A 17,724-nucleotide genomic window follows, 5' to 3' on the forward strand; every position below is an offset into this window, starting at 1 on the left:
TCCTTTGTGCTTATTTTCGCAAAAATTATTTTTATACCAAAAGCTTACCAGTTTAGTTATTGGTGCAGGACGACGAAAACTACGATGTTTTAACGATATAACACAGCCAAAGTCGTAAAAATATCTCTGGCCTACGCATGTTTTAGGTCAAGATATGTGGAAATGACAATAACTGCTTAATTTTTGGTATCTTTACTAAGCTATACCTGGCAGTGCGATGTCTTCTTTGTATCTGACGTTTTTATTGGTTTATATCGATCACGTTAGCGGGTGTTATTTTTTTGTAGCGACCGGCTAAACTTTACACACAAAAAAGCAAACAAATGTTCGTGAAATTTGAACGCTGTCAAACGACTAAAAAAGATTCGTATTTTAATCTAATTGTTTTAAGCCTTTGGGAGTACGATGAAATATATCGATTTATACTGGACCAAAGTCTCTCAAAACGAAGTATGCTAAAATATATTGAAGCAATACCTTCAATATGTTTTTTCAAAGCAATATAAATATATAGTGGCTATAAAAATAAAGACTTCTTAAAAGCTACAACACAGCTGAAAAAACACGACGTTTCCAAATATCTCATATCTTGAGTTTTTTAAACAAGAATAGAAGAAATCCGCTAAACACCATTCCTGAATCATCATAAATATCTCTTCAAAAAACAAGTTGTGAGAATTTTTTGCATTCGAAAAGAATTCTCTTTCTTCGGTTGATCGAACGTGTATACTATCAGAAGACATGGTTTCTAATTACATAAACATGTATTTTCTTTTTCATCCAAATGCCAATTAGATTTACTTAGATTTACTTTGGCTATACACGACTTCAATTCATTTCCTTTTATCAGCCTACCAGGTACTAGATGGCTTATAAACCGTTTAACCTGGCGCTATGTGGGAAAACAGCAACCTCTCATTGCTTGAATAAACCTCACTGCGTTCGGTCCATGACGGCAAAAAAATAAATTCCCATTTCATGTTCATAACAAACAAGAAATCATTGAATTTAATTTTGTATGTATGGCCAAGGTCGGTCACGTGGTTTTTTAAGTGTTTAAAGGGTGTACAAGGCATGGAAGCGCTCACATGTCAATTAGTTCTTGAACCGTACACGTTAAAACTGTTTGTCCACAATTCACTCAAAATGACTGAGCAACAAGAAGCGTCAATGGACACAAATAACGCTGAACCCGACATACTACAACATCTAACAAACTACTTTGACCGTAAATTCCAAGAACAGAACGAAAATCTAGAACAGAGGCTTACCACTGGATCGAAAAACTTGGAAAAACGTCTTCTGGAGCAGCACAAGATCAGTAAAACCGAATTAAAATTCAGAGGTAATAAAATACAACATCAATTCAATAGCGATTTAATTCAAAGTCTAGAAATAATAAAACAACCAGTAAAAGATGGTTCGATTACAAGATCTTCCAAAAAGATTGATAATGTCATAGATGATCTCCACAAGCGAAACAAATGTATCCGTTTCGCAGATAAATCTCCGGCTGGATGGGCTGCTGTCGACGAATACTTATCCGACGATCTTGGCAGCGATTCAGAGGATGACAAAAAGGTGAAGGCTGCGGAAAACCGGGCTCCGAACAAGAAAAAGGCGACCAAGAGAAAGTCAACCTTCGAGCATGTTCCACGTCGGCCCCCATACCAGTCTTCCTCATTCACACACCCTTCGCAGCATCAAAATTTTATCCCCTTCGGCTCACAATCTGCACCTCGGGGGAGGCTTATCTTCGGGCTATCTCAACAGCAACCAAGATTCGCGAATCAATACCAGCGAAGTTACCAACAGCCACAACAGCGATCTCTGTGTTTCGGATGCGGAAAGCAAGGACATTGGCGAAAGGACTGCCCTGACCTCAAACAACCCTAAAGAAAAGGCACAAGTTAAGTGTGATACTGTTTCTACTGTATATAATTTTTCTGAATGCAATAGGTCTTATTCACGCCAAGCTAATCCTCCACATACCGTGAAGGACAATCTCAGGCGGCGTCTACCTTACTGGGAGAACATAGGCACTAATAAAACTATTTTAGAACTTATAAAATACGGATACAAAATTCCCTTTTTCACCACCCCTAAAAAGGCTTCTTTCAAAAACAACTGTTCGGCTCTTGACAATAAAGATTTTGTAAATAAGGAATTACACGAGTTACTTAAAACCGGAAGAATAAACGAGATGGCTACTGAGCCACACGTGGTTAATCCACTGAGCGTTAGTTCGTCCAAAAATAAGAAGAGACTTATTCTTGACCTGAGACATGTAAACAAACTCGTGTACAAACAAAAAACCGCATTCGATGATTGGAAGATTTTCGGAGAATTTGTTGAGGAAAATGGTTTCATGTTTAAATTTGACATAAAACAAGGCTATCATCACATAGAAATTGCTCCAGAGCATCAAAAATATTTAGGATTTTCTTGGGTAACAAATGGCGAAAAAAGGTATTTTGTTTTTACAGTCCTACCGTTTGGTCTCTCTTCTGCCCCCTTTATTTTCACAAAAACAATGCGAGTCCTCGTAAAACACTGGCGAGAACATGCTATAAAATTTGCATGTTTTATTGATGACGGCGCTGGCACAAGCAATACCTATGAATCGACTCTGAGGGCGTCAAACTTCGTCCGAGACTCGCTCAAGAAATCTGGGTTTGTCGCAAACGACGACAAATCTCTGTGGAGTCCCACTCAAAACATGACATGGCTCGGCATTAATCTAGATCTGAAGAAAAAACTTTTTTCTATACCTTCCCAGCGATTAATTTCTACTCTTTCGAGTTTACAATTCATTCTTGATTCCCTACCGTACACGTCAGCACGAAAATTAGCAAAATTTTGCGGAAAAATCATATCCATGAAATTTGTTATAGGCAATTTGGCCCAACTGAAAATTAGACGAGTTTATTATCTTATTGAATCGCGAATGTCAGGGGACTCCCGAATGAACATGTCACACGCTTCAGAAGCTGTGAAAGAACTGTTCTTTTGGAAGAACAATCTGCTAAAACACACTGAGAGACCAATGACACGGGGAAATACTCCCTGGTTAATCGTTTGTTCTGATGCGAGCGATACAGGGCTGGGTGCACACACGTGGCACAAGAATAGAATGCATATTTCTATTAAGAATTTCACACTAACGGAAAGCCTAATGCACTCCACGTGGAGAGAGCTATACGCTATACAATATTCGCTACAATCATTAAAATCAGTTTTATGCAACAAAGCAGTACTTTGGAAGACAGATAATTACGCGAGCCATTGTATAATAAAAAGAGGCAGCTCAAAGGAAAACTTACAGATATTGGCAGAAAATATTTTTGATATTTGTAAGAAACAAAAAATAGATTTAAATGTCGAATGGGTCCCAAGAAACCAAATTCAATACGCTGATAAATTAAGTCGTTATAAGGACACGGACAATTGGGAAATCACAAAAGCTTTTTCGAATACCTAAACAGGCTCTGGGGTCCATTCACCGTAGATAGGTTTGCTAATGACGAAAACAAAAAGGTGGGCAGGTTCAAGTCAAAATATTATTGTCCGGAAACTGAATGCGTAAACGCCTTTAATACCTCGTTGGAAAACGAAAATAATTTACTCGTGCCCCCGATTCAAACTATATCAAAGATTTTAAAACACGTGCAGACCTGTAAAGCTTCGGGCACACTGGTGGCCCCATACTGGCATTCGACAGCGTTTTGGCCATTTTTAACTGATTCAACAGGGGACTTCCAAAAATTTATTAAAAACTTCAGGATCTTTGACAATCCCAATTTATGCGTTACTCAAGGAAAGTGCAAAAAAAAAATCCGCCATAGGTTCAAAGCATTTTAAAAGCAAAATAATAGCTTTCAAACTGCAATATACATAAACCGAATCCACAGGGACAGCGACGGTGTCGTCACTGGACTAAGACATGCAGTCACTGGACAAACGAAAACTCTTAAAATCAATAGGCAATGTTTTTTACATTTTAGAACTCTTTGCAAGTCATTTTACGCAACATTTGGAAAACGAAACTTTGAGGCATTTAGCAGAAGATCTACCAGAATATATCTTAAATTCCAGGGCGAATAACACGATAAAAACGAACTATTATTTTTTTAATTCATGGAATACATGGTGTCAAAAATATTCTGTATCAAAATTACTAGCTCTACCGCTAACAGTTGCGTTGTACATACTTAACCTAACCCAAATGAACAATTCTTATCCTAAAATCGAAATCGCATTCTACGCTATCCAGTATTTTCACAATTTGACAGGCTACAATAACCCATGCGACCACACTTTACCAAAAAATATGCTCGCAGCCGCTAAACGCCTACTACAACATCAAACTCGCAAGAAAGACATAATTACGGTTGAACATTTGCACGCATTACATAAACAACTTTTTAAAAGCGAAGCTTTTAACCTTTACAAACTTAGAACTTTTAATATCTTTCTCTTGGGATTCTGTGAATTAGTAATCTGAAAAGATGTGACGTCAATTACAAAAATAGCTTTATGAAACTGTTCATAGCGAAAAGCAAAACAGATATCTACAGAGAAGGACACTGGGTTTACATCAGCGCTTGCGGAAATGGGATCTGCCCAGTATACAATTTAACTGAGTATATGAAGTATGTACCTGCTGAGCCTGATTCCTATCTGTTTAGAGCGGTCACAGTTACATCAAACAACAAATTCGGAAGTTTTAAAAAGATGAATCGCCCAATCAGCTACACAACAACAAGAGAAAATGCACTCGATGCACTGGCATCAATCGGATTGGATAGGACAAGATTCGGACTCCACAGCCTACGTGCTGGAGGAGCAACAGCAGCGGCAAATGCAGACGTCCCAGACCGTCTTTTTAAACGAAATGGTAGATGGCGTTCGGACACAGTTAAAGATGGTTATGTGGAGGACGACGCAGAGCATTTACTATATGTTACAAGGAATCTAGGCCTTTGAAACACCTACTAACCCTAACTTTTTCGTACATAACTACTACTACTAGTTGAAGTTCTTTGAGTCTTTCCTGTCGCAAAAATAAGAAAATAAATAAGGTTATTTTCGGTTGAGCGCAGCGAATTAGAAAATAATTGAATTTAATTTCGTATGTATGGCCAAGGTCGGTCACGTGGTTTTTTAAGTGTTTAAAGGGCGTACAAGGCATGGAAGCGCTCACATGTCAATTAGTTCTTGAACCGTACACGTTAAAACTGTTTGATTACCTATAAGATAAGCAGTTTTATTTTGAATAGTTTATAATGTTGTTGTTAATAACAGTGTAATTTTTTAATGATACCCTTAACCTTGGAGGGTTAGTGGCTGTAGCACTGGGGTCTAAGGATATGTTTCCCCATAGAATGGGGTTTTTCGCATCCGGCTTTGCCACGATTTCGGAAACATTTCGATTGTAAATTAGTGGTTGTAATTTATTTCGTAGGAGATATAGATGTATTATATTGTGTTATGACTACCGATAGCACACGGTTCCTAACTAAGATGACAAACTACACATAACTACTACTACTAGTTGAAGTTCTTTGAGTCTTTCCTGTCGCAAAAATAAGAAAATAAATAAGGTTATTTTCGGTTGAGCGAATTAGAAAATCACTTAATTTATTGTTCTCTTTTTCTTAAAACTTAATTTGTTAATTTCTTTGAAAAGGCACGAATAATTAAAACTTCTTAACGAAATAGACAACGCGATTTTAATTGTCTGTACTTTGACCGTGCACGTATTCATAACAAATAAACTAAACATTGAGGGAATAAAGTTAACTTCCCATGATTTTTGTATAAGAACTTCTAAATGAAACAAAAGATTTAGTAAAATCTTTTCTCGCGCACATGCAGACCGAACACGGCTATTACTAACTCTCTGGAGCGATTAATAAGAGCCGAAAACAGTGCCACACATTCTAGTACGCGCTTTAGTACAGATGTGCAATATATCGTAAATCATGTGAAACGCATACGTTTTATATATATATAGTGTTTTGGGTCTGATATTTTTTTCAAAAATATCTTTCCAGCAACTTTAGCCGAAATAAACGCACAGTTAACAACCCATTTCTAAAAAGAGTATGCCAACATCTTTTTATTTTGCAGAATATATTCCAGAGAAAGTTCAAAAACTAATTGCCACAGTGGGCTGACACCTAATGTCAGGTAAACCACGTTGCACATGCGCATAGGCGTAACAGCCTTTTCAAAAAAGCAGTCTGTTTTTAACTTCGGTCTAAGCGCTTAGTACAGTTAAACAAAGTTGAACAGGCGTATAGGCGTAATAACCTTTTTTTTTAAAAAAATTATCGCAACTTGGGTTTAAATAAAAACACAGAAAACAGCCCGCCGTTGCCCCGTCTAGCTAAAACAATCTTTCAGTCTTTTTATTTTACAGAAAAAGTTTTCAGAGAAATAATAAAAGGTATAGCCACTAAACGGCATTTAGCATAAGAATTATTGCTTAAGAATATTGTTGTAGCCAAACTGCATTTGGCTACTTTCTCTTTTTAGGACGAGGAAGCTAAAAACCCTAACGTAAAATAAGTATTATCTAGGATAAAAGCTCTTATATTAAACTGAATAACACCCCTAAAAGAATAGGAATAAATAAGACTAGCTGGTTTTAGGATGTTCCCTCAAAATCTACGTTCATAGCCAAAATCTTATAATTGGTGGTTTAAGATTTGTACTAAATAATATATTTACCTTAACATTTGAAAACATACAGAAAACAAATAGTACAAAATAAAAAGCTTTCAATTATAAAAAGGTCAGACAAAAATCTACAAACCTAGCACTGAACACACCACTTCCAAAATCAAAATGGCCTTTGTGGCTCTGCTTTACACGTTCTTTTGTTGGCATATCGTGGCTGCAAATATCTCGAATTGTTTTTTCAAAAAAATCTGGCGTTGCAATTGGCTGCTACACGAGGGCGATCAAAACACAGCCGGTAAAAATATACCGCATTTGGTATTTCGTGCGCATTTTAAAAATTTTATGTTTCTGTAACAGGAAGCGTCTTTAAAGAAACTAGCCAGGAGACCCGGCGAAACGCCGGGTTAAGCCACAAGTCACTGTGTGGCCTGTCGTTAAACACGCAGTGCAGCTCCTTAAATGGAGTAAAGCGCACACAACATTATAGTGTTTGGCTGTAACGTATTTTTGAAAATATACTACAACTTTAGCGGAAATAAAAACACAACTTACAACCCTTTGTTACCCCGTCATAGCAAAAAACAATTGGTCAATATTATTTTATTTTTCAAAATGAGTTTCAGTAAACGTTAACAAATTAACTATAACCACTGTAATGAGTTCTCGGCACAGGTAAACCGTGTCGCACATGCGTTAAGGCTTAACACGCTCTTTAAAAAAACTGTATTGCAGCTTTGGTTTACAAAACACAGGATACATTCTGTTGAAATGCCGGGTTAAGCCACAAGTAGCTGTGCCCGGCGTTAAACTCCCGGATGAGTGATTAATAAGAACCGTCAACTGTAGTACAGCCATATAGTGTGTAGAAAATCAAGTAAACACAACACACAACTTTATGGTGCTTCCGGTGTAATATACTATTTAAAAAAGAAGTTTCGACAACTTAGCTAAAATGAAAACGCAGATTAAAATTCATTGTTACCCTGTCATAGCAAAAGCAGCTGGTTAACCTTTTTTATCTTTCAGGGAATGTTCCCGGTGAAATTTCAAAAAATAAAAAATAAAATAAAAAGAAATTAATGAAAAATAATTGTTTAATCGACAGTTCAAACTAATTTAAAACTACATATAAACACAACAAAAAGGGGTGTGGGATCTGTATAAAAATTTTAAAAAAAATAATTACGAATAAAATTGTTAAGCTAAGGCGCCACGAGGAACATTTTCATGCGCGTGCTATGCAACATTGCTGCATAGCACGCGCATAAAAAAAATTACTCGTGTCCCATGCCTATTTTTCACTGCAATGCAGCAAAAAAATGTTGCATGGAGCAAACATTTTGCTCCACAACTTCGGGGACAAAATAGATCTGAATCTATTTTGCTCCCGTGCTCCGGGGACAAAATGTGCTGAAAAATTTGTTGTGGAGCAAATGTTGCACGTGTCCCCACCTTCTGCAACAAATATTTTACAAAATTATTTGAGGCATTATTTTATTGACCAATCAAATCACAGAAAGATATAAACAAGTTTTTTTCTTGAGAAGTTGAACTGCAAGTGAAGAGTAGCTAGTGAGAAAATAGCGAAAATGGCGGATGAAAAGAAAAAACTATCAGACGAGGAGAAAGTTACTTTAATAAACTTTTATAAAGCGAACCCAACGTTATGGGACAGTGGGAATATATATTACAAAAATAAAGACAAAAAAGAAGCTGCGAAAATAGACCTTGTCACTGAATTTGAGGGGGCGTATAGCTGTGATTTTCTAGAAAAAGCATTCCATTCTCTTCGTTCATCGATGCTCCGTGAAGTTAAACGTAATGCTGGAAGCGAAGTTCCATCGAAAAAGTGGAAGTTTTATGAACAAATGGAGTTTATCGTAACTGATCTAACAAAAGAAAAGAAAAAAGCGCAACTTTCGTCCGACGAGTTGGAAGAATTGATTGATTTTTATCGTGAAAATCCCGCGCTTTGGAACCACACTCTACAAGATTATAGAGACAGAGTGTTGCGCGAAGCTCTGATGGTCAAACTGAGTGAGCGTTTTGATGGGAAGTATACCGTAAACGAGCTCAAAACGTCATGGCATAACGCATTGACAAAGTATAGAAGTGAGCGCAATAGGGAGATTGGATCAAGATCCTCTGGTGCAGGTGTAAACGAAGCATATTTTTCTACCTGGGACCATTATAATCAAATGGATTTCGTTGAGATTACTTGCGATATGGATGAGACCGTCGATACAATGAACGAGGATGAACCACGTACCCCTGCTCCTAAAAAACGACGGGAGAAGAAGATGACGGAGGAGCAGTGTGCCAAAGCCGAACTGTGGAAAGCGTTGACAACTTCCATCACACAAAGGGCTGATCACCATGAAATCCGGCCGCAACAAGCTTCTACATATGGATGCGAAGCGCAATCTGCTGTCGAAAAACGTGCCCAAATTTTTGGAAGTACAGTGGCCGACAGTTTGGTCCAGTGCGAACTAAAAGATTGGCCAAGGTTGAAGAAAAAAATCATGGATATTTTTTTCGAGTATGAAGAGCAGAAACAACACCAATCTATGCCTACCAACCATCATGCTCGTATGTTCGCAGCTTCAACGTTTACTCCATACACCCCATCATATCCCATGGCAAATACATATACTGGTATGCTGCAATCGCCACCTCTACCTTCTCAAAATCAGCCGTATTCACCCGCAAATTCATCCTGTTCGAACGATACGTTTTGATACGTTACGTTATGGTTGGCAGACATTTTCGGGAGTAAAATAAATCAGAAAAATATATTAAACGTTCAGTAAATCTTATCATTTTTTATTTATCCTCGCAAAAAATAAAATTAAATGTCAACTCTAGCGCAATGCCACTGCCAGCGTACAGCACCTTCCATTACGAAATACTCCGTGAACTCGTCTCTTATTGCTTTGGCTTGATTACTAGATCGATTGCCGTAAATGTCATTGGACAGTGAAAACCATGTGCCAGTAGGAGTATCTTCTCTCCAAGCACCTTCGATAATTTCACCACGCTCATTCTCTCGGTCGACAAGACCAATTGGTAGCTCAATTTTGCCCACAGAACTTTTGCTCCTCTGCCAGTTATGCAATGCCACTGTTGCCATTGTGATGGTAGAAACCTTTTCTGGTTCTAAGTTTATAGGTCGACGAAAAATGCGCCACCGATTTGCCAATATCCCAAATCCGTTTTCAGAAATTCTTCTCTTTCGTGACAGTCGATAATTGAAGATGCGTTTGTTTACTGTCAGAATTTTTTGTGGATAAGGCTTCATCAGGTAATTCTTAAGAGGAAACGCATCATCTCCTGTTATCCCATACGGCACTTTGTTGTTTCGACCTGGTAAATTGCAAACCTCTGGTAAATTTAGCGATCCACTGTCTAGCGCCTTCTTTAAATTACATTGGTCCCATATACCTCCATCAGAATTTCTACCGTTCGCTCCAACTTCCACATAAAGAAACTCATATTCTGGCCCGACAAGAGCCATGAGCACTACACTGTCTGTCCCTTTATAGTTTCGGTAATGAGACCCTGAATTTGGGGGCTCCTGAATGACGATATGCTTCCCATCGAGAGCACCTAATCCATTTGGGAAGTTCCAACGCTCATTGAACTTTCTGGAGATATCTAGCCATTCCCCCTGTGTTTTCGGAGTTGAAAGGAAGGTTGGACCCAACCTCTTTATGATAGCTTCAGATACCTCCATAACAGCTGCTGAAATTCTTTTTCTTGACACTCTGAATTGAAATTCTAAAGACCTGAAAGTCTCACCAGTCGCTAAGTAACGTAGGGCCACGCAAACGAGCTCAGCTGGTGTGATAGAATTCCTCATATTTGTATCTTGTTTCTGCAAATCCTCAGAAAGAAGACCGACTAGGTATTCGAATTGAGCGTTATTCATACGTATATACCCTCTACATTTCTTCTCATCGTTTTTTATTTCGTTGAAGATTGTATGAAAAGCGCCAAGACACTCTCTATTCCCAAGCCACGGTTGCACCCAGCAATTTCTTGGTGGTTCTTCACGATCTTCCTCTTCTTCTTCGTCCAACAAAAGTAAAGCTAAAATAACTTCTCTGTTTATTCCTGCCATATTTTAATCACACAACTTAAGGATACGGTATACCCTTTGAGCATGATTTTTTAACTTCGATTTTCGAAATAATCTTGCAGCAAATAAGATGTGGCGCCACGAGAAACATTTTCATGCGCATGCTATGGGACATGTTGCATAGCACGCGCATGAAAATGTTCCTAGTGGCGCCTTTTGTAAAAAATATGTATATTTTGTATCATCAAAATTGCAACGAAACAAGATTCGATTTTCACATTTGCTCGAGCATATACATTATGCAATTAGCTAAATAGCTTATTAATATTTGTTTGTTCGTCATTCGGCTAACTTCCTTGCGCAAAACATATTAATTCTTACGGTACACAATCGTGTGGACATTTCAACTAAGGAATCAAATAAATTTTACTATAGTATCTGTACAAAGATTGATATTATAATACTCGTGTCTATCTGTTAGCCCCAATTTAATAACCCGGCGTTTTGTAATCGAAAATACAAGACGGTGAAAGTATAACACAAATAAGTCACCCTCATTTTGATACTAACAGGGTGGCCAGCAAGATTTTCAAATGAAATTCCAGGAGTTTTCCAGGAATTTGGAACATATTTAGGCATTTTTCGAGGGCATTTTTGCTCTCAAAAAACATTTTTACATTAGAACCAATAATTATAACACATTTCTACGTAAAATATAACTGTCAAAACTAAGTCGAACAAATAAAAAAAAAATTGATGGGACAAACAAAAATATGAACCAATGTTGAATGTTATGTTTTTAGCAGCAACGATAAAAATTCTCATTCTCATTTGAAAATATTGTTAGTTACAGACAAAATGATTAAGTATTGTATATTCTACTAGTGAAAAATTCCAGGACACTTTAATTGTCTGTGGCTTGGTACGACCATTAAAATCAAAGCAATTACTTTCCCTGTGGTTTTAAAACCTTTTTACAGTAAATTAAAACAGAATTGCAAAATTCTTAGCTTATAAAATAATTACATTTTGTATTAATGTTTTTTTAAAATTTTATTGTGCTTCTTATCACAAAACGGTTTTTGGTAATTCCATTAAAAAGACTGCAAACAACACGTTTTAAAAGAATAATAATAATAATAATAAAAATAATAATAATAATAACAATAACAATTTTTATTTGACCGTGGCATTGCCCGATAATCTCTATAACAATAGCCGTATTTTGTCTGTTACCGATATTCCTTTGATCTTTCCGCGATTTTTAGAAACCAGGGGGTTATTTAATCGCAAATCTTATTATTAATTGAAATAAATTTTAAAATTAATTTATTTCTGTAATTAGTTTAATTGCATTAATTAATTACCATCAGTAAGAAAAATAAATTTAGTGATAAAAATGAATTCATTATTTTAATACGCCATTTTTAATAATAACTACCCCCGTGACCTCAATCGCCGTTTTCGCACAGGAGCTACAGAAAACAAATGGGACATTTTACTGATAGTTTTACTGACTTTGTTTTGACCGCTCGCACATAATACACTAATCAAAACGCTTGATTCTTTGAACAACCAATCTAAGACTTTCGCGGCCTGGCAAACGAAGAAACATGAGGACCGAAACATGATGGCCATTTTAGTTTTTAAAGTAATGGTGGTTAGTGTTGTTTGTAAGTCTGTTTCACCTTTTTGTCTTCTATAAGCTTTATATTTTTGTAACATTGGTTTTTTGTATGTTCTAAAATGTTAAGATAAAATATATTGTCACGTTTTTTAGCTACGTACAGATCTTAAACGCACCAGTTTTAGGAGTTTTGGCTAGGAACGAATATTCTATTAGCTAATAACCTTACTTTTCACTAATTTTGTTTGGTATAGGAGGTTTTTCTCCAACCCAACATTTATTTTTATGTCGAGGATGTAGCGACTTAGCTAGCTCATATATTTACGTAAAAAGTGAGAGTATAAAAATTCAGCTTGGCTATCAATATGGCAATATTCTCATCAATAAATCTTATGCCAATTGCAGTTCATCTTTAATTATTTTCCTTAAAACTTTTTTTGCAAATAAAATAGCTGAGCAATTGCTTTAGTTGGAGGGGAAACGACTGGCTGTTTCCTGTGTTGCCATTTTAACCGAAGTTGGTAAATTTTTTTGGAGAAGGACTGTTCAAGTCTGTTTAATTGTACTAAGCGGTTAGGTCAGTGTTAACAATAGCCTGTTTTTTGGAAAAGGCTGTTACGCCTATGCGGGTCAGCCCATTGTGACAATTAATTTTTAAACTTTCTTGGGAATCACGCCTGTACAAATGTGCAACAGTGTTTACCTGGACTAACCGCTTAGCCCTTTGCAAGAAGCGAAAGACTGTTTCTTGTGTTTTCATTTAAATAGAGTCTGCAAGAAATTTTTTTTCAAAAGGGTATTATCCCTATACACCTGTGTAACACCGTTTAACTGTACTAAGCGCTCAGTCCGGTGTCACGATTGATTTTTTAACTTTTACAAAAACTTATTCCGCAAAATAAAATAATATTGACCGATTGTTTTTGCTATGACGGAGTCACAACGGTTGTAAACTGTGTTTCTATTTCAGCCTTTGTTGCAGGAAAGTTATTTTTTGAAAAATATGTTACAGTCGCAACACCATAATGGTGTGTGCTTCACTTGATTTACGACATACTGCATACCTGTACTAAAGAGCTCCACCTGACTGTGTCGAACAGTTTGCAGTTCTTTTTAAACGCTCCTTAGGGCGTTCAACAACAGTTACTTGTGGCTCATCCCGGCGATTCGACGCCGTGTTTTCCGGCTATTAATTACTTATAACAAAGTAATTACATTCCCTGTGGTTTTAAAACACTTCATAATAAATTAAGAATAGCACACAATGCAATTCCCAGCTGATCAGTTTTGTATTAAAACAAGACATATAAACACTAAGCTAATGTTGTTATTCTTTCTTTTCATCTAACATTGACTTTTAACAAATACAATAATGACCGATTACCCCGTACTGTATAAAAAATATCGCCCTGTATTAGAACAAAACTTAAAAAACTGGTGTAAGAGGTTTGCTGTATGAATCTAACATTTTTACATTTTATCAAGTTTTTGGTGATTATTTTAAAAATCACATTCATTTTGTTTGACGAAGCTGACAAATAGCAGCGGTACATCAAATAAACTAATCGGGAAAGGTGTATTGATATTAAATTTTTCATTTAGAACCAAGAGTGATTTTTGTTGGTTTTTCTTTTTCAATGATCCTCGCTTCAGCCAACTCACCAAAAAATTTAAAGATAATTCTACTTCATTAAATAAAGTTTAAGTTTATTACAAGACAGAATATCTTTGTTAATTATTTTTTGCAGTTTTACAGGTTATGAATCGAGCACCCTTTAAAGAAATAGGATAGGCTCGGATGACTAACAATTGGGTGTGTAAAAACTCCAATAACAAGGTTTTTATTTGTACAACTTTAGTCAGCATCAGGTCACAAACTGATATTTCTTGGCAGAGAAATAAAAGGAAAAAGAAATATTATGGTATTTTCAAAGGAAAAACAAAAAATCAAATCTGCTGACAACTTCAGCATATGTAAAACTAAAAAAAAATATTTGGTAATGCGCAGATTATATTTTAGTGAAGAAAAGTATAATACAGAAGTTCCAACTAGTGGAACAATGCATTATGGTAACAAGGCTTGTCAATTACAAATTACAACTCTTGACGGAAGCCTGACGAACAAAAGTGCCTAGCTTCTTCTTTATCCAAACATAATCACAAACCTTGAGTCCTGTTTGTTGTTGCATATCTTGTGTGCCCACTATCCAGTGCATTTGTGACATAATTTGTAAAGCGCAAAGGACCATGGGAAACTGTTCTCAATCCAGAGCCGAATCTAACAACTTCAACAGCAGCAATTGGATATCCGTAAGACGTGGCTTTTTTCCATGCAGTGTCGCGCGCCCATTTTGCGTCGCAGTTCTAAAATGTTAAATAAACTTAAAATAGAGAAAAGGAACCAATAATTATAATCAACAAAACATACACATACCTTGTTAACTATGGTAGCCAATGTGGCTGAAACAATCTCGGACTGTTTTGCAGCAGACGGAAATCTAGATGTTTTTCTTGAATAACAAACAACAAGGTTTTTGTTGTATGATCGGAAGATATGCGTACACTTTCCGATATATGCGTGTGTGTCGTAGCCAGAAACAGCCTTATAGGCGTTGACCATGAAGTTGCAGTTCGGGTAAACCTTTTTCAAAATTTTAAGACGTCATGTCTGAAAACATCATTTGTTTGCCCAGAATGTCCAGCGACTAAACACGCTATTTGCGTTCTCAACGTGTCACGATTAAAATTGGATTGAACAGCTGAGCAGTACATAGCATTGAATTGATCAGCATCGATGATTGACATTCCACATGATGAACATTGACCGAGTTTTTGATTTGGATCATTCTTGGCTGTGATTTTTGCCCATGAGTTTCTCGAGAATGCATATCTGAGATACACAACAAAGAGAAGAAGGAAAATTACAAAGTGCTAGCACAATGAAAAACTCAACCACTTATGTCTTAGATTTAACGTCTAAAGGTTTTGCTCCTCTAAAGAATGTGCTCTCAAAAAGACACAATTCTCCCTTTTTCCAAGGAGTTAATTGTTACATACGAACAAAACTTTGACAAACAAAGAAAAGGAAAGGACAAACAAAGAGAAGGACAGGACATAACATGTCTAGCTGGGTCACATCAAAAGAGATCTGCGAACAGTCTGCAGCAGGAACTAGACGTTTCTTTCATCTGTAAAACTTTTTATCTGTCCTACTCAGTACAATCTTGAGTGACTTTCATCAACTTACTTCTCATAAGGCATGCTGGATACATGATCGTAGGGAAAGCCGAATGTTGTGACTTGGCTAACTTCTTGTCAAAATTATGTTCTTTGCCTATGTGGAAAAAAATATTTGCAATTGAATGTGTTATATTCTATCGCAATGTGATTTATTTTTTATATCTTTGTTAATCAGAGATGTTTGAACTATAAAATGCGGTAATTTTTGGATAGAAAGAGATAGACTTCTATATAAAATAAATCAAAAACAAAAGCCAAGCAATGATCCGTCGAATATTAAATGACAGTATAAATACAACAGATGTTCTGACCTGCTTTGACGTTACTTAAATGAGCCGGGACGTAATTGTCTCGGTCTGGTCTTGACTGTTCATGCCAGAAACCTAAAGCGTGCATTGTAAAACAACATAAACGCATTTTCGTTACATTTGTAAGTAATTCAATTTCGGAAATAAGTATATATAACTATTCTTACTTCGTGGATAGCGGTATTTTTATGTTCGCATCCTGATCCTATAGATACTTGTTGTTTGCCACCGGATTTTCCGACGTAACTTCAGCAACTGAAGAATAAATAACAATATAAATCACACAATTATTACACAATGGAGACTTTGGTCATTGCATTGTAATATCTTAAGTTTCTAAAGGTTTGAATTCTGATAATTATAAATAATGATTGTTTAGAAATATTAATAAAGTATAGATGCATCTCACATTCTCGAGCAACACTTACCCAGTTCCTTTAAAAAATGAAATGTAGTCATTATCAGCAGATTGCTTTAGACGAAATCTGATGAGGTCTTCAATTGTATCTCGGTTATGGCCTTTGAAATCGCAGATTTAGCACTGGAGCCTAAAAAAACAAATTTGCTTCAAATTTTACATGAAATATATATGAAAACATGTCTGCGTCAAATTTTACATTGCAGGCAACAAAATTTTGGTATGAGTACAGTAACAATTGTACGAAAATCAGGCAATCAGAAGGACTCGGCAAAAATAATATTCCATATGTAACTAAACACATTTTATACTATTCTTAACTCAACGGATGTGATATACATAATATGGATTTTCTACCTAAACTTCCTTCAATTTGATAGGAAACTTGCAGTCATCTCTTATTAAGTTCATTTGTGGCATCTCTCCTTTCCTCGTCTAATTCTTCATCGCCACTTGTTTTTCTTCCAAATTCAGCTTCTTCTTCCCCTTTTTCGAAACATAATATCTCCATGACCAAGATGATTTCCGTTATCTAATTGCATATTGTACGTCAACTATAAGATCAGGTGGAACAGGTACGCAGCAGTTAAATGGATAAAGCTGAATAGTCATTGCTTAAAAATTTTGATTAAATATAATCACTATATGTCTGAAAATAACATTTAATATAGATTGTATTACGTCAAAATACGGAGTGAATGCGTTTTGTTTTTTTGCACTTACGTTGCCCCCGTGGTTTATCATTTGCTGACGTATCACTCTCACCAATCCCTTTTTCATGGTTAGTTTCTAATGATGGAACTTCATTAACGGCTCCTGGAGTTGTTTCGTCGCTTTTAAAGATTTCTGCATCTTCTTTTTCATTTTCAATACCAGTGTAATTTTCACCTTCATTAGGATTATTTTCTTGTTTGTGAAAACTCGCTGCCATCTGAGAAAATACCATCTCCGCTGTATTTGTCACGATCCATATTCACGTATTGATATGAACTATCAACAGCAATAAGAAAGACAGCAAGGATAACTAAAAAAACAAATAAGAAAGAAATGTATTACTAAGTTCAAAAATTGAGGAATACTTGATTTTTGTTAGCTTTTCTTCCAGTATATTTTGAGGAAAAAAGATTTTTTGTTCAAAAAGAATTTCATGATATTTGTAAGCTGAACAGAATTTTTCAACCCTTTTCATGCCAAGGTATCGCAGGGGTAGGTGTTTGGGTTGAGTGCAGTGCCAAGGTAGGGGCTAAAATGCCCTACCACCATAACTTTTCTTGTGTCACATTAAAATTATAACGTTTTTGGCTAAGTCAGCAACTTTTGTTAAAATCCCGGTTTTTGAAGAGGTATTGTTTTGCATATATTTTGG

General features: G+C 36.1%; 1 protein-coding gene across 1 annotated transcript; it reads right to left on the reverse strand.

The window, feature by feature from the left end:
- Positions 1-9,535: 9,535 nt before the first annotated feature.
- On the reverse strand, positions 9,536-10,807 carry LOC130630053 (uncharacterized). The gene has a single exon (XM_057443452.1). The coding sequence runs from the start codon at positions 10,805-10,807 to the stop codon at positions 9,536-9,538; it is 1,272 nt and encodes a 423-aa protein (XP_057299435.1).
- Between the last annotated feature and the right edge of the window lie 6,917 nt (positions 10,808-17,724).

This window comes from Hydractinia symbiolongicarpus, chromosome 2, assembly GCF_029227915.1.
Source record: "Hydractinia symbiolongicarpus strain clone_291-10 chromosome 2, HSymV2.1, whole genome shotgun sequence".
Taxonomy (NCBI): Eukaryota; Metazoa; Cnidaria; class Hydrozoa; order Anthoathecata; family Hydractiniidae; genus Hydractinia; species Hydractinia symbiolongicarpus.

Excerpts from the sequence above, each read along its gene's own strand:
- LOC130630053 (XM_057443452.1), bottom strand. The coding sequence starts at position 10,807 with ATGGCAGGAATAAACAGAGAAGTTATTTTAGCTTTACTTTTGTTGGAC.